This window comes from Cyanistes caeruleus, chromosome 5, assembly GCF_971803275.1.
Source record: "Cyanistes caeruleus chromosome 5, bCyaCae1.hap1.1, whole genome shotgun sequence".
In the NCBI taxonomy this organism is placed as follows: Eukaryota; Metazoa; Chordata; class Aves; order Passeriformes; family Paridae; genus Cyanistes; species Cyanistes caeruleus.
In genome coordinates, this window is record NC_141705.1 from 60,348,767 (window position 1) to 60,375,128 (window position 26,362).

At 46.0% G+C, this 26,362-nt stretch overlaps 1 protein-coding gene across 1 annotated transcript; it reads right to left on the minus strand.

Annotated features, from left to right (window-relative positions):
- Positions 1 to 1,050: 1,050 nt before the first annotated feature.
- On the minus strand, positions 1,051 to 25,698 carry LOC147653169 (uncharacterized). Its single transcript, XM_086889672.1, has 14 exons — positions 25,554 to 25,698; positions 15,658 to 15,720; positions 14,607 to 14,727; positions 14,034 to 14,354; positions 12,438 to 12,482; positions 7,043 to 7,087; positions 6,809 to 6,895; positions 6,473 to 6,517; positions 6,278 to 6,364; positions 5,983 to 6,064; positions 5,627 to 5,678; positions 5,264 to 5,399; positions 2,569 to 2,664; positions 1,051 to 1,328 (listed from the first exon to the last, which is right to left on the minus strand). Exons 2-13 carry the CDS (start codon positions 15,690 to 15,692, stop codon positions 2,623 to 2,625), a joined length of 1,098 nt encoding a protein of 365 aa, XP_086745798.1. The 5' UTR covers positions 15,693 to 15,720; positions 25,554 to 25,698; the 3' UTR covers positions 1,051 to 1,328; positions 2,569 to 2,622.
- Between the last annotated feature and the right edge of the window lie 664 nt (positions 25,699 to 26,362).

The following is a 26,362-nucleotide window of genomic DNA, read 5'->3' on the forward strand; positions in this document are numbered from 1 at the left end:
ATTGGGGAATATGACTGTAGTAAGGAAGCTTCTCAGCTGTGTTTGAGGCACAATGAAACTACTTGTGCAAATAAAACTTTTTGTTTAACAGTTTTTTGAACTTGACTCTAAATAGTGTAAGTAACAGTGATCCAAAGCCCATCAAAGTCAACTGAAAGATGACTTCAGAACTTGGAGAGCTTTGGGTTTTTATTTTTTTTTTTTTGTCAGAGAAGAGTGACTTCTCTGAAAAAAATAACTCATTGAGCCATACTGCAAGATTAATTTTCAGGTAATCTTTGGGTAAAGAAGGGTGTCAACTGAACCCACCAGTGCTGTGGATGCTGTCTCCACTGTTAGTGTGGCAAAGGAAAAGGGCTTTCAAAGAATTCATTATTTTCTTTCATGTTCCCTTGACAGGTTTCTAAGTCACTGGGCCCATCTAGAGTGAGGCTGAGAGGGAGCTTGAGCCCTCTCCCACAGGAAGAATGCCCTACTTTGGCACCAAATTCTGCTCTTGGACACTCATTGAGACCACCAGTGCTTGCAGGCAAATATCCAAATACAAAATGTGCCTTGTGTTCCACATTCAACCACTTAATCCCTCCTTTATCAGAAGAGCTTACTCTCCCTGGAAGCTCTCAGACTCACAAAAATATCCAAGTAATCCCGAGGACCCATTGCAGTTTCCCACCCCAGCAACCCAATGCCAAAAATCAGCCCAAGGAGGAATCCTCCCTCTGAGTCACATCCCTCCAGCACAGGAGACAGGCAGAGCTGTTTCCAGCAACACCTTGGGGGTCATTTTGCCACCCAAATTTAGGTCTGACAAGGCTGAAACTGAACAGGACCCTCAGTAACTCAGTCTGAATGCAGATTTCCTTGTCAGCAATAGGTGTGAATATTGTTCTCTTAGTTATTTGTAACAGACCTGTTTATAGACCACCAGCACATGGGGCCATTAAGAAAATTCATTGCACAAGGTAATTTCAAAGGCAGGTAGCAGCCTCCATCTCTTCTTTTGCAAGGTAGAAAAGCATTACCCTCAAAAACCACAAAGCTTTCCAGAAGTAACCAAAAGAGCTTACTATTTATACCAAAATATTGGAACTATATAAAAAAAAAAAATATGCAGAAGCTTTGCATCGAACATGAAAATATAAGCAAAACAAAACAGTTTGTAAGACAGAGAACTTGGACAAGGCCAGAGAACTTGGAACATTTACATCCTGGAGACGCAGTTAAGGCCCTTGGGTTCCAGTCTGGGTCACTGCAAACTCTGCCTCATTCAGTGTATGAGGGCAGGCCGGCTCTTGGTCATCTTGCTTGGCTTTGTTCAGCAGAAAAGGCTGGAACAAAAGGAGGGAGAGAGAAAAGATTTGGTTGGATTCATCCAACAGGCATATTGAGATGGCAGAGGACAATGACTGCAGTCACTTTACTCCAAGAGGACTTGCAAAGCCTTTTGACTCTCAGCAGCTGCCTCTTTATGGAGAGCATTCTTACAGCTTTTCTGCCCTTCTACCAGACACATCCTGCTCATTTTCTTTTGCAAGTTTGCCAGCAGATCATGGCAATGCATCCCTTTGCCCAGAGGGGCCCACACAACTTGGTGTTCTACGGAAAATGACACTGCAAAGGCCCCGTGGGATGGCAGGTTACAGCTCTTGAGTCTTCCCCACTGCTTGCACCACAGGAAAACACAACATTTGTAATGGCTAAATTGTACAATCAAAAACATAGCAGCAGCTCTAGGAATTCCTTTTGGCCAATAGTGGTCACAAGCCTAGAAAGGAGTGTGAACTCTGGCAGCAACAAGCAGCACCTGATAGCTCTCCACCTTGTTTCACCACTGCTCATTGACATCACTTTTAGTGGGCTTCTCAAAGTTTCCAAGAACACACCAAGCAGTGAGTCCCAGCTCACAGGTTGCAGCATCAGGAATGAAATTCAACCCCAGGAAAAGGCTCAGGTGTGAGGCTGCACTTCTTGCCTGACTCTGCTGTGCATGGCACAGTCCTCTCCCCTCTTTCAGCACCCACTCTTCCCATGCTTTGGTCCCTACTCACTGCACACTTGCTCTCCAGCTGCTCTGCCTTGGCACAGCTGATGCTGCACAGAGGACAATCTGACACAGAGCACAGCACCATCCCCAAGCTGACCCAGAGCCCTCTCTCTGCCCAAAAGCACCTCCTACCCTTCCCACTCCAAAAGCCAGCGCATGACTAAGAGGGCTGCTCATTTTCCCTCAGGAAAAGGGAGGCAGGAATTAAAGCTTTTCCATTCCTACCTCAATTGCAACCTCCCTTCCTGCAGCCAAACATCAGCCCCAACGCCTCTGTGCTTTCACAGGATGTCAGAAGGGAAAGACTCCTTGCCCTTACCCACCTACACCTACAGAGCTGCTTTCTGCACTGCTTGCTTCCAGCTTGAAAAGGCCAATCTGCAGCATTTCAAGTGGCAGGAGGGACACGATGGTAGAAGCAAACTCCCGAGTATCAGGACAGGAGATACAGTTCTTTGTCTTACCCCTCTGAACAGGGACTTAGATTTACACATCTTTCTGGCATCCCAGCACTGCATACTCACTTCAGTTTGTTGGTGCCTTTGCTTGCTGGAAGCTGACATCTGTTTGGATTCTTTTCATTTCTTTTTCTTTTTGGGAAAATCCCCATTGTCTTCTCTCTAACAGGAAGAAGGAAAACAGGAAAAAATTCACTCAGGTCCTTGAAATTCAAATAAAGTAGAGACCAGTACAGCTCAGTTTGAAAGATTCTGGTTGAAAAGAGAAAAAATAACACACTGGAACTCACAAAGTGGAAACGCAAGCACAGCAGGCAGGGATTTCACGTCCACTGGCAAGTAACCGATAATGACATTTCACCTTCTTTTGCTTGGATAGGTGATATGTTTTCTAATGGCAAGGACAGATCTCCTGAGCACCTCCTTGATAATTGTAATAAAATGTAAGGCCCTTCCATTGCTGAAAATAAACATTTCATCTGTTCTGGGTGGACCATTCTTCTTCCCACTCCATCATGATTGTAGAGAAATGTTTTCAGACTCCTGGTGGCAAAGTCAGGACCTGTAAGCATATCTGTTTTGGGATACCCCCCGTCAATGGGAAGGAAAAGCTACGGTCACAGGCGAGTGAGATCCCTCAGATAGCCCAGATGTGCAGGGGCTTCTGATGTTATTACCAAAAATCTGAGAGGGGTGAAATTGTAAAAATGCAGTGAAAATTGCTGCCTTTGTCTTCCAGAAGAACAGGAAGCATTAAGGAAAAGAGTCAGTCAATGAAAACTTTTTATAGGTTTTAGAGCATTGGTTCTAAAGCATCAAGTGTGCAAATCATCAGCTCACCTGAATGAGAAACTTCCGAATCCTTTGCTACCAGTCAAGAAAATGTAAAAGAAAGTGCCCTTATCACTTAGCATTACCCACAGCATGACTGCTGATAGCCAGAAGCATCCCAGGACGTTCTTGTGTCCCTCCCGGAGTGCAGACACACAAGGAACCATTCAGCAGCTTCTCCACAAGGCTGCTGTCAAGGAGTTCTCCTTCCAGACTGCACTCACGTCTGGGATACAGGCTCTGAGTTGGGATTTCCTGCAGTCAGGCACTGAGATTGCAAGGGATGACATGCCAGACACCAAATAGTTCCTCTCCTGGCTCTTGGAGACAGCAGGAGAAGAGGCAGATTCACTGCCTGCTTCCCTTTCTGCCCCTGCTCTGCATGAGGGGGAACTTTTGGGCTCGCTCCAGTTTCCTCACCATTTCCCTACTCTTCTTTATTCTTAACTCAGGAAGCTCAGAAAATGACAAAGTTAAAAAACCCACACAGGAAGCAAAGTTATTCCCCCGGCCCTGCTGAGCCACCTGTTCTGGGAGGAGGAGCAGAAAGGGAGACAGGCCCTGCAATGTCCACAGGGAGTGCCCATCACTGCAAGGCCTGCAGCCAACTCCTTGTGCACCTGACCTCCCAGTGCTGTCTGGGAGTCAGCACTGACTCTGGGAGTCAGCTTCCCAAAAAACACTTGAGAGCAACGACCACCTCCGAGTTTGAAATGAAGGGCTGTCTTGGAATTCCAGGGAAAGCCACTGCAATGGCCGAGGGACTCTGCAAAGGGGTCTCTGCAAAGCCCCTGACTACACACAGCTGTAAAAGTCTCCGGGGCACCAAATGTCAAAGGCTTCAGCTCTTTTCCCCAGGATGAGGATTGATGAGCAGAGAGACGGTTTTTGTCTTCAGACTTAGGATGTTTGTTTTACCTTATCTACTTTACATTTTTACAGATAGTAAGTACTTCCACACACTAACCTAACAAGCTACAAACGGAGAATGTGGGCTCTGTCCACAAGGCCTTTTAAGCATAAACCATCCAGTTATCAAATGCCAAATTATTTATTTTTACTTTTAACCCAATAACCAAACACCCATGATCTGCACTGCATACCTTTCCATCCAATCACCCCATACCAGCCAAAACCATGGAGAAGGAAGAAGAAAGGCAAAGACAATCCAACACCCAAGAACCTACACCTTGTGTCTTATTCACTACTACATCTCAAACTGTAAACTCTGTCTTTTTCACCCAGTGAATTATCATAATGCTATCTAATTCACACATTGACATTCCCAGCTCCTCCACTCAATTTTACAAGCCTTCTCCATGGTCTTAAGTCCAACCGAGTGTTCTCTCAAGTGCCGGAGCCAGTCAGCACAGATCAAAGGGACATTTTCTGTGCCTGGGACTCCAACACACAGCCGCTTCTTAGGCATCACTGCTGGCATCACAGCAGCTCCAGGGAAATCCAAACAAGCACTTTGCCTATTTATCCATCTGCCAAGTGCTTCAGATACCTACTGCTTTTGATGCAGGAGCACAAGAAGGGGCCACCACCAAGCTACAAAGCTCAGCTTGGGCTGAAACCCAGAGAAACCCAGCAGTGCTGGCAGGGGCTGGGCAGCCACAAGCTGCCAAAACCTCCTCTGGCAGAGGACAGCTGAGGTTTTGTTTTCTCAGGAAACCAGGATCCCAAGAAAACACTAAAAGCACCAAAACACACAAAACAACAGCTTACAAGGCTTTCCGTTTTCTCAGAAGGGCATTGGTGACCAATGGGAATCAGCTGTGGGAACATTCCCCTTACAGGTTTGATAACACCCTTACAGGAGATCAATCATGGCTCTAGTGCCAACATATGAAGTGGAAACTCCACTTGGGTTTTTCAAACACCACCTTGGTCATTGTCCAAACCCACCTCCCCCTGCCCCTCTCACCTTCCTCTCTCCAGGGGACTCCTCTGAACTCCTCATGGCTCTCCTCTTCAAGTCTGGCTTCCTTGAAGGTGAGAGCAACTTCTCTCCAGGAGACAAGGGCACCTTCTCCTTGCGCAGATCCCAAGGCCGGTGGCCACTGGGAATAATGGTGTCACGTTAATCTGTTTGCTTAAGCTCTTTAAGATCTTTTCCAACCTCAACAATTTCATGAGTAGATCATGAAATAATAATTCTTCAGTTGGGGAAAATTCCCTGCATTGAGGTTTTCTGTGAAAAATCTGACTTACAACCCAAATGTTTGTTCATTCCAGGTTCTTTCAAGTATCTGCCCGGCAGAGGTGGAAACACGGTCTGTTTACTTACGATGTTCTTGGCTGAGAACTCGGCAACCTTCCTGACGCTCTGCCTGCCTGCTCTGGAAAGCAACAAAGGAAAAGGTTGCATTTCTTTACCCTGTGGTCTCTGAACAAGAGATTAGAGAGTCACTCTCTTCCAGGAGGTATTTGTCAAAAAGGTTGTTCATCACCCCAGATGGGAGTTTCCTAACTAAATAGTGCTTGTCCTCTGCTGAGCTGCTACCTTGAGTTCTACGTAATGATTGCTTACAGTTTCTTGAGCCATTCCTAAATTCATCCCTGTTCAGCACAGCAGAGGAAATCACACTGCTTAATCAGTGGGAACGCTTGATGGTCTCTGCCACATCTAACACACAAAATTACCTGTCAGCACAGAAAGAACTGGGTTTCCTTTACATTTCTCTTTACTCTGTTTCTGTGCTGCAGATCCATCAGGTTGGGATTCCTAGAAGTAAAGGACAAAGTAGCTTAGCATGTACCTTAACACCACATCTCCTGACACCAAACCTGGGTTAATGGCACATTAGGGGCACGTGCATTTTTGAATAGATAGTTTTAAAACATTCTAAGAGCTGCCAAAGAGCTGAAGTGAACTTCTGCTAAGCAGAAAGATCTCTTGGCACTGATCAGCAGTCCTGGCAAAAATGGGCTGGGGTACCTTTCCTGCCAATGGAAGTCTGCACATCTCTGCTCTTGTAGGCGTCTGAAGAGGTGACAGGAGAGGTGGCAGTGAGCTGCTCATTTCCTGGAAAGACAGGGAAAGAAGCAGCTCTCAACTTCTATTTTATCTCCACCCATTTCCTTAATAAATGCAAAACATAAACACAGAGATCTGCTTTTTAAGAGAACTCACTCTCAAAATTTCTTCAATTGATGGCACATCAATGGGCTTCTTTTCCTGAAACATGAATGAGGGAAACAGGAGGAGTTTATTCTGGTGTTTCAGTAATGGCAGGTTCTTGGCAAACCTTTGCTAACCAACAGCTCTATAAATGTCCTGCAAGTGTATTAGTCCTAAAATGAGAGTAAGGATGAAATGGCCCATCTGAAGGGCAGTTAATAACAGAGAGCAGGCATGGACAGAGCTGTCAACTCCTCCTCGGAGATGTCTGTATTCCCTTTGGAATGTGGCAGTCAGGGAGCACTGTTGCCATGTCTAAACTACTGCTACTACTCCTACATCTCTCACCTCTGCCTGCAATGGAAATTTGCAAGTCTCTGTTCTAGCAGGTGACTGCAGAGGTGGCAGGAGAGGTGGCAGGCAGCTGCTCATTTCCTGGAAAGAGTGGGAGAGAAACAGCTCCCAGCACTTCTTGCTGATGCACACAGAGGGAGTTTCACCCTTCCCAGAGTCAGAGGGATCCACCTCCTCATGGATTTGCACAAGCTTCCCCATGGAGATCTGATATTGAAGAGCACCCACCTTCAATATTCCTTCAATGGACTGTACATAAATGTGCACGATGGGCTGAAAGAAGAAAGAGGGAAGCAGTGTGAGTATGTTTGGGTATTTTACTGATTGTTAGGAAACAAGCATGTACTCAGCAAACATTTCCTTACCAACTGCTCTAGAAAGGTCAGACAAGTCCATGCATAATGAAATGCCAGTAAGGATTAACAGCACTATCTAAAAGGCAGTGAGGAGCAGAGACCAGGCAGAGGAAGAGCTGAAGCCGCTAAGATCACCTGCTGCAACATCAATGTCTGCCTTCCCTGGCAGTCAGGAAACACTGTTTCCATTCCTGACTTTTTATTACTGAAGTAAGAAAGAATGTTCCTGCAGGCTGCTCCCTTTTTAAAATATCACTTTTCTTTAGTTGCTCTTGAAGCAGCTAAGCTTTGCCTGCAAAGGCACAGGCAGCCTCTGCATTTCCAAGAGTTGAGCAAAAAGCTTCATTAGTTAAGATAAAACGCTTAGAAATAATAGTTCCCAATTCTAGAGAAATTCTTACTTCAATTCTAGAGAAGGAGAAGTGTTTGTCATTCACCCAAATAACATCAGACTGATTCTTCTGAAGTAAAAATACACCCTGGCTAAAATGCAACCCTTTCATAGTGCACTTGGTGCTTGGCTTCCAGTCCAAAGCACAGCTCCTGCTTTTGTAACTCAGGCTGGCTCCAGACTGGGTCCTCCTGCCAAGATTGAGCTTTTGCTCAGCAAAGACTTGACCATCATCACTTGGGCTCCTGGAAAGACATCCTACTACTTATTACACACAGCAATTGTGTGCAGAGAAAGGTCAGGCCTTCTGGCACAGGAGCTTTTCTGAAGGACTAAACCAGAGAGCACAAACTTCAAACTCAGCCCAGCTTATGGACAAGCTCTGCAAGGTTGCTTTGGTTCTGGGGAGCATTTCTGGCACAAGGAAAGCACCCACACTGGGAGCTCCTGCAAGACAGAGCAGACCCTCCATCTCTTTTCAGGCAGCTTCACGGGATGCCTTGTCCTTCCTTCTCCCTAAGGACAGAAGTGCTCTTGAATTGTCCTGAAATTCAGCTTCTTGAAACCTGACATGGTAAACTGCAGATGACCTCAGGTTCTCTTGACTTTGGAGTTGGCCTTTTTCTATGGATTTAGTTTTCTTTTTGGTGTTTCTTTGTTTTTTTTATGGTTTTGTTGTGTTGTTTGGTTTGGGGTTTTGTTTGTTTTCTTCTTCCTTTCTTTTCTTTCTTTATCCGTAATGATTTTTTTGGACTCTCCTTTTAAAGTTCACTCCAAGAAAGATGCCACATTTCTGTTCCTTTATGCACACTGACACTTCCTAATTGGGCCCTGTCATCAAGCCTCTCCCACATGACATGAACTAGGAAGTTGGCTTTACAAACCCCTTTTCTTAAGGGGCTGGAAGAAGAGCTAAAACCTGGCACAAGAGGACATGGGATACATCTCAGCATCATGGATGCTGTAGTTTGAAGGCTTCTTCCAGTTCATTTGGAAAGATACCTTAAAGAGACTGTGGTGACACTGGAGAGCGAAGGTTCTGCTTTGGAAAAGAGGGGAAAGGGCTGTTCAATATCTCTGTGAAGGCCAAGCGAGTCCCTGCATGCCTATTCCCTGTGGATTCATTCCCTCTGCACTGGATCTGCTTGCCTGTTCCATCTGTAAGACTCAATTTTCAGTGCTGCCAGGAAAAGAAGCTGTCAATAAGGAATTCCCACCTGCAGGTGATGTGCACCTTAGACATTCAATGAGCCAAAAGCCTGGGCTGGAAGAAATGGCTTTCCCAAGGGATGTCCAGGGAAGTCCCTGGAAAAACCCAGTTTGGCATGTGGCTGTTCAGTACACCTGCGGCCAAAGCCTTTCATTCAGATGGAATTCAAAGCAGGAGGAGGGAAGAACAGCAGAGTTTCTTCTGCTCTGGACCTCTTCACTGTCAGGGTCGCTGCAGGGTGTTACTGCGTGTGCCGCAAGGAACCTGTGAGTGCGACCTGCGTTCTCGGGGCTTGGAGAACACCGCTAGAAATTGCTGATGATAAAAGGGAAGGGACAGGTCCTTGTGGGAGTATCCAAAGACTGTTTATTCAAAGGATAACAGCCTCACATGAATTCAGGGATGAGAACAGGATCGGACTCAGGGCACAGGTTAAACACAGGGACAAATGGGGTGGGTCTGAGGGTCAAGGTCCAACAGGGACAAGGGAAAATGCTGCAGGGAGTGGCTAAAGACCGGGAGAATGGATTGGGATAACAGGGTGTGATAGATTGGCATTTAAGAAAACAAAGACAAACACCTAATGAAGTTAAAACTGGCAGAGGCTGATGGGAGTTTTTCTCCTGGCCAACTAATGGCCATTTCTAAGAATTAGCAGCAGTTGTGACCACGGAAACGTGAGATCAACCTGTGAACACCAACTTAAGCCTGGGAATTTCTTTGTCTCTTTGTTTCCTGGCTGTGAAAGGTAACAGAGCTCCAGCTGGCCTCCCGTTCCCCTGCCCAGCCCATGCGGCCCAGGCAGGATCTGGGCTGGGCCTGCAGCGGCTCCCGGCCGGGAGATGGGGCCTGCGGGGCTTCTCCCGGGCCCAGGCCGGGCCAGGCCGCTCCCTGGCTTGGCTGCAGTTTTTGCTGTGACTGAATTCACCAGAGACTGATGAGTAAAGAAAGAAAAAAGCTCTTGACCAGCGACTGGCTGAGACAGTGACCACACTCTCCAGAGCAGCAATGAAGAATCTTCCGTCGCAGACAACTCCAGCCACTGCTCCGGCAGAGATCACAGAACCATCTACAAAGCCTGGGCAAGATTTTAACCCTTTTATTACCCAGATGAGACTTACAGATTAATCCTTTTATCCAGAGAAAGAAAAAGACAGTAATCAACATGTAAAGAGACTTGATAAACTATTAGAGACAGCAAAGAAAAGAATTAATCTTCAGAAGACGTAGAGAATAAGATGATGCTTTAATTGAGCTGAAATATTTTTCTGTTAAAGTTATGGTGATGGACAATAGTGTTCTGAAAAGACTCCTTTAATTAATGACAGAGTATATTGGGAGGAATAGAGTAGTACAGAATGTGGATTTTGAGCAAAAAGTAAAGTGATTGTGATACAGTGAGGTGCTGGAATAGAGTGAGGAATAGTAATAGTTGAAGATTTGAGGCCTTGAGAGGCAAAGAGAAAACTTCTGTTTCCAGGGAAGCTCACAGAGACAGATGAAGAGAACTTTTGCCTTTGAATAACTTATCCTTAAAAATGACACCCCTAGACTCATGACCCATAAAACACCTCAGAAGGACGTCAAATGGGAGGAGAAAATCTGATGACAGATTTCCGGGCAGCTGGCATCAGAGAAATAGAAAGCTATAACAGAAATAGTTTTCTTGTGAGAAACTCCGTAGATTAGCAGAAGAAGACTTCTCTTTCTCTACAAAGACTGATGGAAACAATATGGCAAGAATTGGGACTGTTTTAAACACCAAAATTCCAAAGTTTTTTGTCTCTATGTTATCATGTGAACAAGGAAATGGTTGGGTAGTGGGGAAAAAGGAGTTTTCTGTAAGTTTTATTCTGGTGTTCTTATTCTTATAGCTTTGTTAATAAACTCTCTTTATTCCTTTTAAGTTTTAAGCCTGTTTTGCTCTTGTTCTAATCCATATCTCACAGCAAGAAATAAGTATGTTTTCTAGTGATTTTTTTAGTTACTGATTTAAAACCACGACACAGGGGTGCAGCAATGCAGCAAACAAAGCCAATGGGAGTTAAGAGAAGGAAGAACATTCTTGGAAGGGGACATAAAACAGGGGCTGAACGGAGGTGACACTGATTTCCACAAACTACTAGAACACCAGGACGCAAAAGGCACCAACATGTGACTGCAAAGGCCCTGGGAAAAAGGTTTTCCACACCCACACTTAGGGGTGAGCCTGCTGTCCCGTGCTGTCCCCACCAGGGTCGACACGTTCCTGCAACAGGCACCTAGGCCTCCACAGCAGGGCAGGAGTCTCCCCACAGCTCTTGTTTCACCTAAAACAGGAGGAAGGGATGAGCTTTCAGCCAAAGGCCCCAATGATCAGGCTTCCCAGGATCCTTTCTCTGCCTGAATCTCTCTCCCCCATTCAGCACAGCTCACAGGATGTATCCTAAGAGCCAAGCCGCCAAGCCCTGTTCCCCAGTCACCTCTCCCATGCTGGACACCCAGCACACAGGCCATAGATCATGGGCTGCAGCCTCACTGGTTCTTCCTCCTCCTCCCTCTCCAGGCTTCAGCACTACAGGACTGTCTTATCAAAGACTGGTTCATCACTGAGACCAACCCAAAGGAAGAAAATAAGAAAACGACAGGACTGAAACAAGCAGAAAACTTAAGAAGGAATTTTTCCCGTACAGAGCCAGTCCTTAAAACACCCATGAACAGAAATCAGTCACTCCGGGCCACAGAGATCCCGCTGGCAGAGGAGGATCATTCAGCATATTCATTCAAAGTTTCATCTCTCAGCTCCAAAATGGACTAAGCCTGGAGTGAAAACCCCACGAGAGCTAGACAATGATTCCAAAGGACAAGGGGAACACTTCCAGGTTAGGCTTCAGAAGTCCAAGAAGTTTTATTTACTGACAAAATCCAGAAGGGAAGCAGAGAACAAGAAATGTCTGGTGCTGCTACACAAGTCTCAAGGGGACACGTGAACAGTGACAGTATTTAAGGTGTCCTCTCCTGAATGCTTTTGCTGACAATCAAGAGAAAATGGGGTTGGAGCTTGCACACAGATGCACATAGATGCTTCAAATGTTCATGCAAAACATCACATTTAGAGTTCACAAGTGTAACAAAAGTGTGAGTCCCTTAAGCATTTTCCATTCCTCCGCCTCCTCTGGCTCAAACATGGCACAGCTCTACAAATACAGAGCCTACTGAAAACAGTGGAAAAGAGGAAAGAGAAGTTTGCTGCCACTTTGGCCCACTCAGAAACACTGAGAAGCACAATGGCCCTGAAAGCATGGGGCTGGTTTCCCTTTGGTAGCAATGGGAATTTGGAAGCCTAGTCACAAGATAGCTAGGCCTGAGCCTTTGGACAAGGGGAGCTCAGGAAAGGCAACTACCAGCTAGAGGGAGGAGTGGCTCTGGTTACCTGGGATGACTTGTCAGTGTGGCTCTTGAAGTGCTCTAGAGAGTGTTACTACAGTCACAAACTGAGAGGAGGGCTGATCTTACAACTACAGCTTTTATCTCTGCTTCTCCTCAGCCCTCCCCAAAACACATTTTCAGGGAGGGCAACATCTGCTGGGTGGACAGCAGCTGAGCAATGTACTTTTGCCCCAGCCATTTCCTTCATGTGTGCAGAACATAAGCAAATACAAAGATGCATTATGGGAGAGCACCAACCTTCAAAGTTTTTTCAGTAGATGGCACATCAGTGGGCTGCTCTTTCTGAAACAAGAACAAGAGAGGCAGAAAGAGTTAATTTGGGTTTTTTACTAATTGACATCTACTCAGCTAGCATTTGCTTACCAACAGCTCTACAAATGTCAAGCAAGTCCATTACAAATGAAATGCTAGAAGAATGAAAAGGCCCATCTGAAGGGGAATTGGGAATTGAGAGCAGGTAGCAAGGCAGCTGAAATCCCCACAGTCACCTCCTCTTCCTCTAGGAAAAATGTCTGTGCTCCCTTTGTAACCTGTTAGTTGCGAAACACTGTTTCCATTCTTCAACTACTACTACAAGTTACTAGTGCTACTGCTACTACTTCTACTATTATTAATTTTTATTTTCATTACTGTTATTACAATTATGTAACTATGTTTGTACAGTCTTCTCCCTTGGTGGAATTTAGCTTTGAAGCAGTTAAGCTTTGCCTTCAAAGACACCAGCTCCCTCTGCATTTAAATGAGTTTTGAAAAAGCTTCCTTTGTTAAAACAACAACAACAACAAAAAAGTCAGGAATAATAGTTCCCAATTCTTTTAAGCCAGTTGTAAAAAATGAGGAATATTTGCCATTGACCCAAATCAAATGAGACTCCTTATTGTTCTGAACTCCACAGCAGTCAGGACAAGACGCTGACTTTCGACACATCCGGAAAGGTGCGCCACAGTTTATGCAAATTCTGGCTGATTTTAGACATCCTCATCTTTCCCACACCGGATTTCCAAATCCCCAACTACCATTTCTCACTCTCTCATTTCTTGGCAAAGTACTGAATTTAGCAGCCAGATTTGGATCAGTGGATTTTCTCCATGGCCACCCAGAGACACACTATGGACAGAAGTTGGATTTGGGCTGCCCCAAAGAGCTGAGTCCACCCCCAGCTGATGGCAGAACCTGGCAGGGACTCCACTCATCTCTCAGAAACACTGTTTCTGGGCACTCCGTCCTTCCCCTCCCTCAGCACACACTCCAAGGAAGATGCAGCATCCCTGCTCCTTTCTTCACACCGATACTCCTGAACTGGGCTTCCAAGCAGCAAGGACAAACACTGCCCATTGCTGGTGGCCTGAGGGCTGATTGCAGCACTCTGCAAATCTTCCTAGAGACCGAGGCCCAAAATGGAGCTTGATCTTTTTGGCACTTGACACTAAGGAATGGCTCCTGCACTGCTTTATTTCTCCCAGCATCCTCTCATTTTCCACAAGATATTGCCTACAATCCTTTACATCCCATCTAGTACCCTTTTCTTGGAAAAGCTGACTGCAGCCATCAGCTCTTCCTCCTCTTTCCAAAGGTCAAACACATTTTGAAAACCATCTCTGTGGCTCTCCCAGCCCAGCTGCTTTGCCTCAGCACCGTGGGCACCTACATTCCGTAGGGCACGGTAATATCCCAGTGCTGAAGGATGATGCTGGCAAAACCCCAAAATGCACCTGGGAACCAAGTGCCTTGGAGCTCTGGGGAGGCTGAGCCACGAGGCAGGCAGGGCCTGTGTGCTGGTCCCTTGGCCTTGAGGGACTGCCAACAACAGAGAGCCTCAACAATTGCACTCACCTTGACAGGCTCAGGCAGGATTTTGGACTGTGGAGCTTTGCCTTCTGACCCTCGATCTGAGAGACTGTCATGGCTGTCATAGTTCCTCTCAGGATTTGGTGTGTGCTCCAGTGATTGTGTTGAGCATTCCCTCCATCTGTCCTCATGTGAAAGGTTTGTCTTCCTGGAGGCCAGCCTATGACTTTGGCTTTGTGACTGGGCTTTGGGCTTGTTTGGAATCCAGATGGGATTCAGAGGGGACTCGTGGCTCAGGAGCACCTTGGAGTCCTGATCGCCCAGCAGGTTCTTAATGCGCCTTGACAGCTCATCTTCTTTATAGGTCTGCAACAGAATAACAGAGGGGCAAATGTCACAAACACCCCAAGCAAGAGACCTTGCTCAGTATCTTCATGGAATCACCATGCATCCCCACAAAGGAAGTCAGGCAAGCTCAATGAAGCAGATGGAAAGATGTGCTGTGTCTGCAGGGATTGGGCTCAAGTCTGCTACGGCCCATGCAGAAGACATGGCTCTCCTCTCCCAGGCCAAGCCTCCTTCCTCCTCTCCATACAACCTTCAGCCCACTCCCATTACCTTGTAGGGTCTGGCAAAGAGAGGAGTCTTCCCCAGGAATGGATCTTTCTCCTCTGGAGCCACCTGCCTCCTTCGCCTCTCTTGCTCCAGGAAGCGGAGCAAATCTCTGTTGTTGTTGCAGCTTCCAGCCCGAGACAGAGAAAGGAGAGTTAACACTTGAACCCCTGTTTATGCTGTGTGCAGACCTGGGGCTTTCCCACAAGGGCACATGTCCAGCACCAAAGCAATGCTGAAATGCACGGGATGCTGACAGCACACAGATCAGTTCTGTTCAGCGTGTGCTCTGTCCCAGAGCAAAGAGACACACAAGGGACAGCAGGCATCCTCCTCAGGGATTGCTGCACCTGATCCCAGCCACCAAGACAGGTGGGAAGGGAAAAACTGTCCCCCCATTTCCTTGTGATACAAATGGAGAAGCAGTCACTGGGGATGATGATGAGCACATGAGCGGCCAAATCCACTTGCAATAATCAATGGCAGAAAATGCCATGCTTGTTCTCCTTCAGACCTCTCACCCCACTCTCCCCCTGAGAATCAAAGACAATCCTCTCTTTTCATTGTGTTGACACTTTCAAGGACTGAACTTTGTCCACTTTCTGAACTGCCATGGAAACTCACTCTCTACTTTCAATGGATATTTGGAAAGCTGTGTACCTGGAAAATCATGTAGCTGCATTTAAAGACATGCCATCAACACATTTAGAAGGAAGATCTCAGAAATTAAGAAAAGTCCACATCAAATCCTCCTCTTCCTCCTCAGCCACATATGCATGTACTCAATTCCACCAGCCCCACATCCTAACACCAATAAAGCTGTGCCCCACTGAAGGAAACCACATCCTTTAAACTGTCCCTGCTCTGTGAAAGACTTTTGAAGAAATAGTGAAACTATGGTTCTGATATTTGTGGACATTGGAGAAGGAAAAGCATGCAGGCACAGAGGATGCAGGTATCTGTTTCTACTCTACTGCCGAGTCTGTTCGATACATCCGAGATTCTCCTTGCCTATCCAACTTCACAAGTGCCAAGATTACATTGAATTAATTCCTACCTCTTGTCACTGATCTGGTTGTGAGTCGATTCCATTCCAAAGCCTCCGTTTGAGTCAGCTTCTCTGGAAGAGAACAAACAGATATTCACCATCTGCACGAGGACAGGCCTAAAGCAGGGCTCAAGATCTCCAGGGACTCAGAGCCTGGACTGCACAACTGGGAGTCATTGCAGTGCTCCTAAACATAAAGCAGGCAAACATGGGGATTGCACGAAACTGAGAATGGCAGAACCAAGAGATGCACTTTGCCCTTCCCCCAGCAGTGATGCTGCCTTTCAGCTCAGCTCTTAACTCCAGATCTGGCCAGGAGCATGACAGACCAGGCCACTGCTCCAGGCTCTGGGCTGTTTACTCCCATTTTAAGAATACAAGTGCCCTAGGAACCCTGCCTTTACACAAGCAAATGGGCCTGACATGAATGGCAGCTTTTGTGGAAAGGGGAAGGAAAGAAAAGGCAGGCAAGAAAAAGTCCTGAAAAGACAGCTCTAGTTGGAAAGGTAACAAGATTCCATCTGCAGAAGTAAACAATCTCAAACAGGTGGATATAGCATGGAAAACATTTACATTTCAGGGTGTGACATTCATTTGCAGCATCTCACAGTCCGGAGAGAACAGAATGATTTCTCGCTGGGCATGAGGAGGCAACAGGAGAATTGTGTGAAGTCTTGTGAACCACCCCACTTAGGGCAACAGGAGCACAGACACTTGGGGGAAGAGGTGAAGCAGCAGAGCTCTAGGCCACAGCTTTAACACCAGGCAAGGCACCAGCACGGAACCATTCTGCCAGCCACGGGCCACTGCAGATGGAAATCCTGTCAGACCCCCACCTTCTCCTGCAGCTGGGAAACCTAAGAATAGACACTCACACTAAGCTTGGAGGACACATCTGGAAGCAAACAAACACCCCATCTTTCTTCCCTTTCACAGTCATGAAATCCTTGATGTTGGCTGGAAAATAAACTGCCTTAAAAGAACAAAGGTGCCCACTTGAATTTCAAGTTAAATGAAGGTGGGAGAAGTTGGAAGCGCATACAGAGAGAAGTCATTCCATCTTTCTTCCAGCTTCTGTTGAATGGACCTGGCATTGACATCAGCTGGGCAGAACGAGATGCACGCAAACATGCGAATCAACAGCGTGGCAGGGAAGCCTGCTCTGTCACCAGTTTTTCCTTACCATGGCCACAAAGCACACAAGTGGCCAGCAGGCAAACTGAGATTTCACTAAACAGTGCAAAAGTTTTGCAAACGCCCTTGACAAGTCCAGGGTTTTGACCACACTGACGCCCCATGGATCTGAGGGTGCACAGGAGGCGTTAACCTGACACTATTCCCACAAGGTACAAACGCTCTTGCAACCAAGGTGTGCTTCTCAACACAAGCTTTCCTCCCTGTCAAGAGGGAAGCAGGCACCCAAGTGACCCTGATGAGAATTCTTACAAGCTTTTGACAGTGCTGTATTTGGCCAGGCTCATGTCTGCATCCTTTTGTAGGACATATTTGATTGCTCTTTTTTCTGCCTTCTCCAGCCAGCCCCAGACAACGAGCTGCTCTAATGGAACAAGGAAGCTTGCAAGCTGCTTGGAAAATTAAACTCTTTTGTACCCATCTCAAGAGCTTCTCCTCTAAATGTTGCTATCACTAAGCTTCCCACAATATTTTTATGAGCAAAGCTTGATGTTTGGCATACAGTCAGTTATTCAAAAAGACAACTTGACATACAGTCATGGGACGCACTGGATTTGTAGCTTCAGAGAACCATAAATCTATAGAAGCATAGAATCTTTTAGGTCAGAAAAGGCCTTAAATTTTCTCTTAGTTTCACTCCTCTGCCATGGGCAGGGACACCTTTCACTAGACCAGGTTTCTCAGAGGCCTGTCCAACCTGGCCTTGAATGCTATTCATCTATTTTGGTGGCCATTGTACTAACATAAATATAAGATGTGAATATACATAAAAGACCATGGGAAGGAAAATGGCTTTGATTCCTGTAATAGATTGATATTGTTTGTTAGTCAAATTCAATATGATTGCTAAATATAATATGATTGCTGAAGCTGTTTAATACAATGTTGGAGCTAAAACTTCAGAAAGGCAGAACCACCTTATCCAGCTGCACAAACTAGAATTACAACATCTCCTTATTAGGAGGAGGGTTGCCTAACTGGTATAGGACCAAGGCCCACTCACAGACTGAGGAAGACTACAAGCCTTCATCTGACGACCACCGAGAGGCAGAAGAAGACCCCCTAGCAACAGGCAGCGCAGGCACTGACGCGATCCAGGAAGACACATATGCAAGAAGTGTATATAAAGTAAATAAATATATGAAGTGTATATAAAGGAAAACCTCCTCAGCTAAAGCGTGCACTTTGGGTGGAGCAGTGTCTCCCCAGGCCACCCCAGCTGCTGGTCTTTGCTTGCCTACTGCTTGCTAAATCAATAAAATTGATATTCATAAATGATTATTTAAATTGTCCCTTTTATTCAGTCACGACAATTTATAACAATTTTGGTGCCCTGACTCAGATCCACATATCTGTGGTTTAGAAGTCCCCCCTTTGGGGACACACCCTATCTTAGGATAGCCCTGGTGTGGGGGGTTCCTATTCCCCAGACCTGGTATTCCGGACCCCAAGTGAAATTCGGTAAGCAAGCAAATGGAATCTGCGGAACCCCTTAAATTTTGTGCATGAGGACCAAGCCAAGACTGCGGATGGGGCAAGTACAGAATTGGGAATCCGTTTGGTTGGGGTTGGTGATCCCAGAGTCCAGTGTCTGAGAGGTCTCCTGGAGACCAAGCGAGAGCGGAGCCCTTCATTAGTGCGTTTCCCACAGTCCACAAGGACCTGGGCCACTGCACCTGTGGGACAAGCCCTCCATAAAACCCAGTTTGTGGCTACATCTTGGCCGGTTATAAGGAAGAGGATGGAAAAAATAGAGGATTGGCAAGAAAGAGCCCTGGATGAGTTGTTGAGAGAGGCTCAGAAAGTGTATGTAAGGAGGGAGGAGGAGTTCCAGAAAAGGCAGACTAGGTTGCTGGTGGCTGCGGTGTGGGAGGGGGTCAGTAAACCGAGAAAAGGGAGGGTTTACTAAGGGACCCCAAGGGTCTAGAAAAGCTGTTGGGAAAAGAGATTGGAGTGAAGTTGAATGTTTTTACTGTCACAAGAAAGGGGATTTGAAGGAGGATTGTAGAAAGGGAATTGAAGAGAAGAAGCTATTTGAACAGGATTAGAGGGGTCAGGGGCTCTATCTATTTGGGGAGCCATAGAAAATCATCAGAGCCCTTGATAAAGTTGAAAGTGAGTACCTCAGCAAGAGGTACTCGAATTTTTGGTAGACTCTGGGGCAGAGTGGTCCACTGTCCAACAAGTACCTAAAGGATGTAAACCTTCATCAAAACACATCCAAGAAATGGGGGCCAGTAGAGAACCTTTTTTGTTCCCCAAAATTGAGAATGTACTGTTAGAATCAGAGTGTAAATTTGGAGCTGGACTATTGTCATTAGCTCCTGAAGCAGATTATCATTTGCTGGGACGGGATTGTAAGTATGGTATACTCCTGAAACTGTAGGGAAATTGAATATTGAACCTTTTGAAGTAGTAATTAAGAACCCTGAAATCCCTGTAAGAATAAAACAATACCCCATTTCCCAAGAAGGGAGAAGAGGGTTGAAACCTGAAATCAAGAGGCTGCTACAAAAAGGTCTCTTGGAACCTTGCATGTTGCCCTACAATACCTCGATTTTACCAGTTCTAAAGCCGGATGGCCACTATAGATTGGTGCATGATTTGTGGGAAATAAATAAACGGACTGTGACCCCTTTCCCTGTGGTTGCAAATCCACATACACTGTTAAGTCAACTAAACCCCAAATATCAGTGGTACTCGGTTATAGGCTTAAAAGATGCATTTTGGGCATGTCCTCTTAAGGAGGAGTGCAGAGGTTATTTTGCCTTTGAGTGGGAAGATCCCGATACCCATAGGAAACAGCAATTAAGATGGACTGTACTCCCTCAAGGATTTAGCAAGTCACCTTATTTGTTTGGTCAGGCTTTGGAACAAATTCTGTGGGATTATGAATTAGGGACGGGGATGGTTTTATTACAATACGTGAGCAATTTATTAATTGCAGGCGAAAATGAAGCAAGTGTTAGAGCAGAAAGCATGAAATTGTTAAACTTCCTGAGTTAACAGGGACTTAAACTGACCAGATCAAAACTGCAATTTGTGGAAGAGGAAGTGAAATATTTAGGACATTGGATTACAAAAGGATGTAAGAAGTTAGATCCTGAACGGGTAAAAGGCATTTTAGCATTAGAACTCCCCAAAAGTAAGAGGCACATTAGACAAGTGTTGGGCTTGTTGGGATACTGTAGGCAATGGATTTTAGCAGAAAAGTTCAATTTTTGTATCAGCAGTTCATGGGAGAAGGAGCAATAAAATGGAGCAAAGAGGATTGTCAGGCTTTTAAGAAGCTGAAGGAAGATTTAATCCAGGCTCCAGTGCTCAGCCTCCCTGACGTTAGGAGACCATTTTATTTGTTTGTGGATAGCCAGGAGGGAACTGCTTATGGAGTATTGACCCAGGAGTGGGCAGGGAAAAAAAGTCTGTGGGATATCTTTCCAAATTGTTAGATCCCGTAAGCCGAGGATGGCCCTCATGCTTACAAGCAATTGTGGCTGTAGCCTTATTAGTAGAAGAAGCCAGCAAAGTTACTTTTGGGAGTAAGCTGAAGGTATTAACTCCACATAATGTCTGGGGAATTTTACAACAAAAAGCTGAAAAATGGATTACAGATGCACGGTTATTAAAGAATGAAGGAATTTTGATTCAGTCCCCCAGCTTGGAAACAGAAACAACATCTTTACATAATCCAGCGCAATTTTTGTATGGGGAATCTGAAAAAAGACATATCTCACGATTGGATCCAGTGTATAGAACAGCAAACCAAAATTAGAGATTTGGAAGATAGTGCGCTGGAAGAGGGGGAGAGAACATTTTTGTAGATGGGTCTTCTAGAATAGTAGATGGAGAAAGGAGGTCAGGATATGCATTAGTTAATGGAGACACCCTTAAAGTGATTGAATCAAGTCTGTTAAGTCAGGCCTGGTCTGCACAGGTATATGAATTATATGCAGTACTACAGGCATTAAAACTATGAAAAGGGAAAAGGGAACTATATACACAGACTCTAAATATGCTTTTAGGTTGGTACATACATTTGGAAAAATTTGGGAAGAGAGAGGTCTCATTAACTCCCAAGAGAAAGGATTGGTGCACAGGGAGTTAATAAGGCAAACTTGAGAGGCCTTAGGAGGACCCGTGGCAATTGCAGTGGTCCATGTGAGAGGACACCAGAGAGGAGTAACCACTGAAATGAGAGGTAATAATTTGGCAGATGAAGAAGCAAAAAAAGTGGCAATACTGGTTTTTAAACAGCCAGAAAATAAAAATAGATCCTTAAATAGGAACACTTATCCGTTTAAATTATCCTTTAGTAAACAGGAGGAAGAAATATTTAAGAAAGAAGGATTTATTAAAAAGGGAAATCAGTGGTTCCTCCCCAGTGGTAGAGAAGTCCTTACAAAAGGGCTCGCTTGGAAAATGCTCAGGAATATTCATCATAAAACACATGCTCATTGGTCGCTAAGAGCATTAGTGGATCAGTTTACCAATAAATATATGTGTATGGGTATTTATAATTTGGCCAAACAGTTAGCAGGGGCTTGTATGACATGCCAAAAAGTTTAATAAACAGCACCTAAAAGACAAAGTCTGGGAGGAGGAGAGCTAGTAATCAGAACCTTTGCCCGAGTACAAGTGGATTTCACCGAACTCCCCAAAGTGGAAGATACTGTTATTTGTTAGTTAGAGTTGATCACCTCACCCACTATGTGGAAGCAGCTCCCACAGCCCTTGTGACTGCACAGACAGTAATAAAAGCTTTTTTAGGGAAAATAATCCCCTGATATGGGATAGTAGAAGTTATAGATTCAGACCAGAGACCACATTTTACTTCAAAAAATAATAAAACACGCTCTGGAACCTTCAGGCATAAAATGGGATTATCATCCCCAAAGCACTGGGATGGTAGAGAGAGTGATGGGGAAATAAAGAAGCAGATAACCAAGCTGATGCTAGAAACCCGACTATCCTGGGTAAGATGTGTGCCGTTAGCCCTTTTAAACATCCACATTCAGCCCAGGACTGATACGGGAATTTCACCCTTTGAAATGTTATTTGGCATGCCATATGATATGGAAATACCTCCAGAGCAGCAGGTTTTAGAAAACCAGCTGTTAAATGAATATGTTTGAAGTCTAATGAAAAGAAGGATTGAACTGAGAAAACAAGGACTGATTACCCAGACATCTCCCCAGAATGCACCTATTCACCATGTACAACCTGGAGACTCTGTCCTCATTAAAGCTTGGAAAGAAATCTCTCTCACCCCTAAATGGGAAGGTCCTTTTCTCCTTTTGCTCACCACAGATACAGCTGTACGGACTGCTGAAAGAGAATGGACACACGCCAGCCGGACCAAGGGTCCAGTCGCTGATGCACAGGAAGTTGTTCCCCAACCTGATGAACTGAAAGTCCAGTTAAAACGTAAAACTAATGAGTGATGTGTTTTGTCCTGAGCTTGATTGCATTTGCTACCCTTTTATTTGCTTTAGGTGTAAGTTGTGTAAGGACAATTGGGGGGGACATTGTAGAACAGGATATCCCCCGAGAAAAAATTGCGGAGAAGGCTACAATTGTGAAAGGTTATTAACTTCAACCTATGTAGAGCAAGCGGCGAACATGGGGCAACTTCAAAAGGGGTCCCTTGAGTGGTGGAAAATATACGCACATGGAATCCATCCAGAAAAAGTGTGCACACCCTAATTCATCCAGAAGCGCACCTAATATATTAGGGAAATTGGAAATCATCACAGTGATGTGCAGGAAACGCATACCCTGGGTAATGTGCTCAGCACCACAGGTAAAGATTAAAAGTTAGGAAGCGTATGTGACCCAGCATCAAGCCCAAGGGAGAGCCCCTGAAAAATACGACTGCTGCCAAGAAGATGGGACACCTTGCTGCTCCAAGCAAAGGAGTAGGCAGAGGAGGCAGAGACGTACAGAAACTGTGGGGAACGAACACTCCCGGGGCAGTGATCCAGAAAGCTCCCAAAACTGTGTCATACATGCATCCCTCTAAAATACCACCTCGTTTCCCTACTGCACAGGTAAAACACTACATTATTGCTCCCCTCTGGTACCCACCAATTCTCCTGGGATACCCTTTGTGGATTTACTGTCTGTCAATAGTAATGGCTCAGCATGCCCACCAGCCTTTTCAATGGTCTCTTATTAGATGGAATGATCAAACTGTGCTCCAAAGCTATGTCAGAGCAGCACCTCCCTCCTTCACACCACAATTGTGTCAGCTAGTGTCTACAGAGATGTGCTGGAATCAAGAGAGTTTTTACATGTGTCCTGGCACTGGGCCTCCTTACTGTAATTATCCCAGGCATTACTACTGTGCCTACTGGGGGTGTGAGACTATGGCATCTAACTGGAAAACAGCAGGAGATAAATCTCTAACTGTGGGGTGGAGACCAGCTGGATGCAAGCCTCCCTGGCCAGATCCCTCCAGGGCCATGCAATTGGGCCGCTGGCAAGTGGTATTTCCGGACGGAAATTACACACACCTTTATGTCAATGTAACTAACCCTGAGGACAGAGGATGGGCTGTGGGAAAAACATGGGGAATGAGATACTGGGTATCAGGAACAGACAGGGGAGGCCTCTTTCTTATCAAAAAGGAATCTGCTTTAGAAGACCCCCAGCCAGAGGGTCCCAATCCTGTTATCAAACTGCTTATCAAGAACAATCCCAATTCTGTGATCAAGAACAATCCCTGCAAAAGAAAAAAGCTGACACCAACCGAGGGGTCCCCTAGAACTATGGCACCTCCAGTATACTGGACAGAAGCCTTGACTCCAGAGCAAAGCTTGGTAGGTCCCTTATGGAAAACAATGCAGGCTAGCTATGCCTTTTTAAATGCTACCCATTGTGAGCTGGCCCAGCACTGGTGGTTGTGCTATGATGTCAAGCCTCCTTACTATGAAGCCATCGGGACCCAGGAGCCATTTAATCAAAGCAATGTAAGCTATCCAGCACAATGCAACTGGGAAGACTGGGGAAGTTAGGACTTACTTTACAAAATGTAAAGGGAGCTGGAACATGTGTAGGAAACATAACAAAAAGAATAAAAGGATTGTGTAAAAACACTCTAAAGGAACCTGAAAAGGCTCAAGGGAAATGGCTCATTCCTGTCAGTGGAGCACAGTGGATCTGCTCTTGAGTAGGTCCTACGGCCTGTTTATCTTTGGATGTATTTAATGGTTCCAGGGAATACTGCATACAGGTGATAATAATGCCATGGGTGCTATAGCACCCAGAGAGAGAGGTCCTTGACAGAGTTGAAAACAACAATCATAGGATACAAAAAAGGGAACCCTTAAATGCAATTACAATCGCCACACTTTTTGGAGTCAGAGCATTAGGGGCAGGATCTGGAATTGCATCCTTAGTGAATCAACAACAAGGGTTAACTAGCCTTCGGGCAGCAGTAGATGAGTATTTAGAAAGAATTGAAAAGTCTGTTTCAGCCTTTGAAAGACCTCTTACATCATTATCTGAAGTGGTATTCTAAAATCAAAGGGGAATGGATCTGTTGTTGTTACAACAAGGAGGATTATGTGTAGCCCTTGGGGAGGAATGTTGTGTTTATGCAGACCACACGGGAATAGAAAGAGATACTATGACAGAACTGCGGGAAGGATTAGAAAAAAGACGCAAAGAAAGGGAACAGTGACGAAGCTGGTATGAGTCTTGGTTTTCTCGGTCACCCTGATTAACAACTCTGCTATCCACTTTAATGGGTCCAGTGGTTGTAGTATTGTTAAGCCTCACTCTTGGTCCCTGTCTAATCAATTGGGTAATATCAACAGCAAAAGGAAGATTGGAGGCAGCCCATCTGTTACTAATCCATCTACAATCAGAAAGGGAAGAGCCTGAAAGTGAGGTAATGTTAAATAGAGCAAGAGAGGTGTTAAAGAGGCCAGGCCACCCCAGGGCTGGTCTTTGCTTGCTTACTACTACCTGAATCAATAAAATTGATTTTCATAAATGATTATTTAAATTGTCCCTTTTATTCAGTCACAACAATTTATGACAATTCCTGAAAGTGGCAAAATAATGAATCAATAGCTTTGGCTTCACTTTGGGATGCGGGTTTTTCCACACGGGCTTTACCACCTCCCTCTGCAATCCCTGCCTGCGACAGTTCAGCTCTAAGAGCGGCCCCTCACAGCTGCTCCCACTCCCAGCGGGGCAATCCCAGGCCCCAGCTGGAGCACCTGCTGCAGGCACTGCCCAGGAAAAGGCCAGAGCTCCCCCAGCCACACATCTGCTGGCTGTGCCCACAAGCCTCTCCTTCTCAGTGCTGGCACCTTTTGGCAGCACATGGGGCAGAACCAAGGGGCCTTTGTGCTTCCCATGCCAGCCTCCTTTGCCAGCCACTGCCTGGCTCTCCTGCTCCTCACAGACACTTAGGATTAAAGCTGAGTCAGCAGCAAGCCCTCCTGCAACCTTGCCCTTTTCCACTTGGAAGTAATCTGTCCCCCTGCAGGCTGGGTAATTGGAATCCCAACTCTTTGCACAAAGAGGTCCTTAAAGGCCATTTTGCTGCTCAGTGACTCTTTTGCAGCAAAGTGCTGTCAGCGTGCAGAGGCAGGAGCAAGAGGCTGCGTTTGAAGCTGCTCTTGTTGGTGGCCATTGCTGGAAGGCAGCAGAGACAGCCCAGGCTGGCCTGTTTGCCCCCTGGCAGCCAAGCGGAGAACTACCTGGCACAAGGAGGCCTTGCGGGCAAGGAATGACTCCCCAATGGCGGTAGAGGTGCTGCGAACAGGCTTCCTGGCCAAGCAATGCTCTCGAATGCAGCTGCACTGCGCTCCGTGCTGCTGCAGCCCGCGGGCGCTGCCCAAGGACGGTTCTGCCGTTGGCAGGGCCCGGGTGACAACGGAGCGTCCCGGGCGTGGCCGTTCCGGTGTCCAGGTGCCGCGGGGGTCAGAGGGCACGGAACCCTGCTGGAGCCTGCCCGCAGCCCCTGCTGCACTGCAGGAACCCTGCCCTGCCCGAGGGACAGCAGCACATCTTGGGCCGTACCCAGGGCGGGGGCCAGCAGGGCCCTGTGCCAGCGAGCCCCCGTGCCCTGGCCTGCAGCTGAGAAGGAGCCACTGAGGGAGCCCTCAGGGACCAGGGCCACAGCTGCAGCTGCTTTGTCCAAAGGCTCAGGGCATTCTGTGAGAAAACCTGGCAAGAAATTCAATGATGTGACATGCACAGGTCTTGTGGGCCTTGAGTAGTGATGGAACCTCAGGGAGCCTGTGTCCCTGTGCAGACAGGAGTGCCCCTGGACTGGGGCCACATCAAGAAGAATTTCAAGTGTAAATTATATGGTAATGTGAAAAACGAGGTTCCCATATTTTTGTCAGAATTTAAAAGTTTAATAAAAAGACAATTAGGAGATGAAAATAAAGTCAAGTATACAGATCTGGCCAGGTGTCTCTGCATTCAGCCAAGAGAGCACACCTACTTACAAAGGATTGTCCCATAAAAACAGAACCCTACGAGATATCCATAAATTCTCATA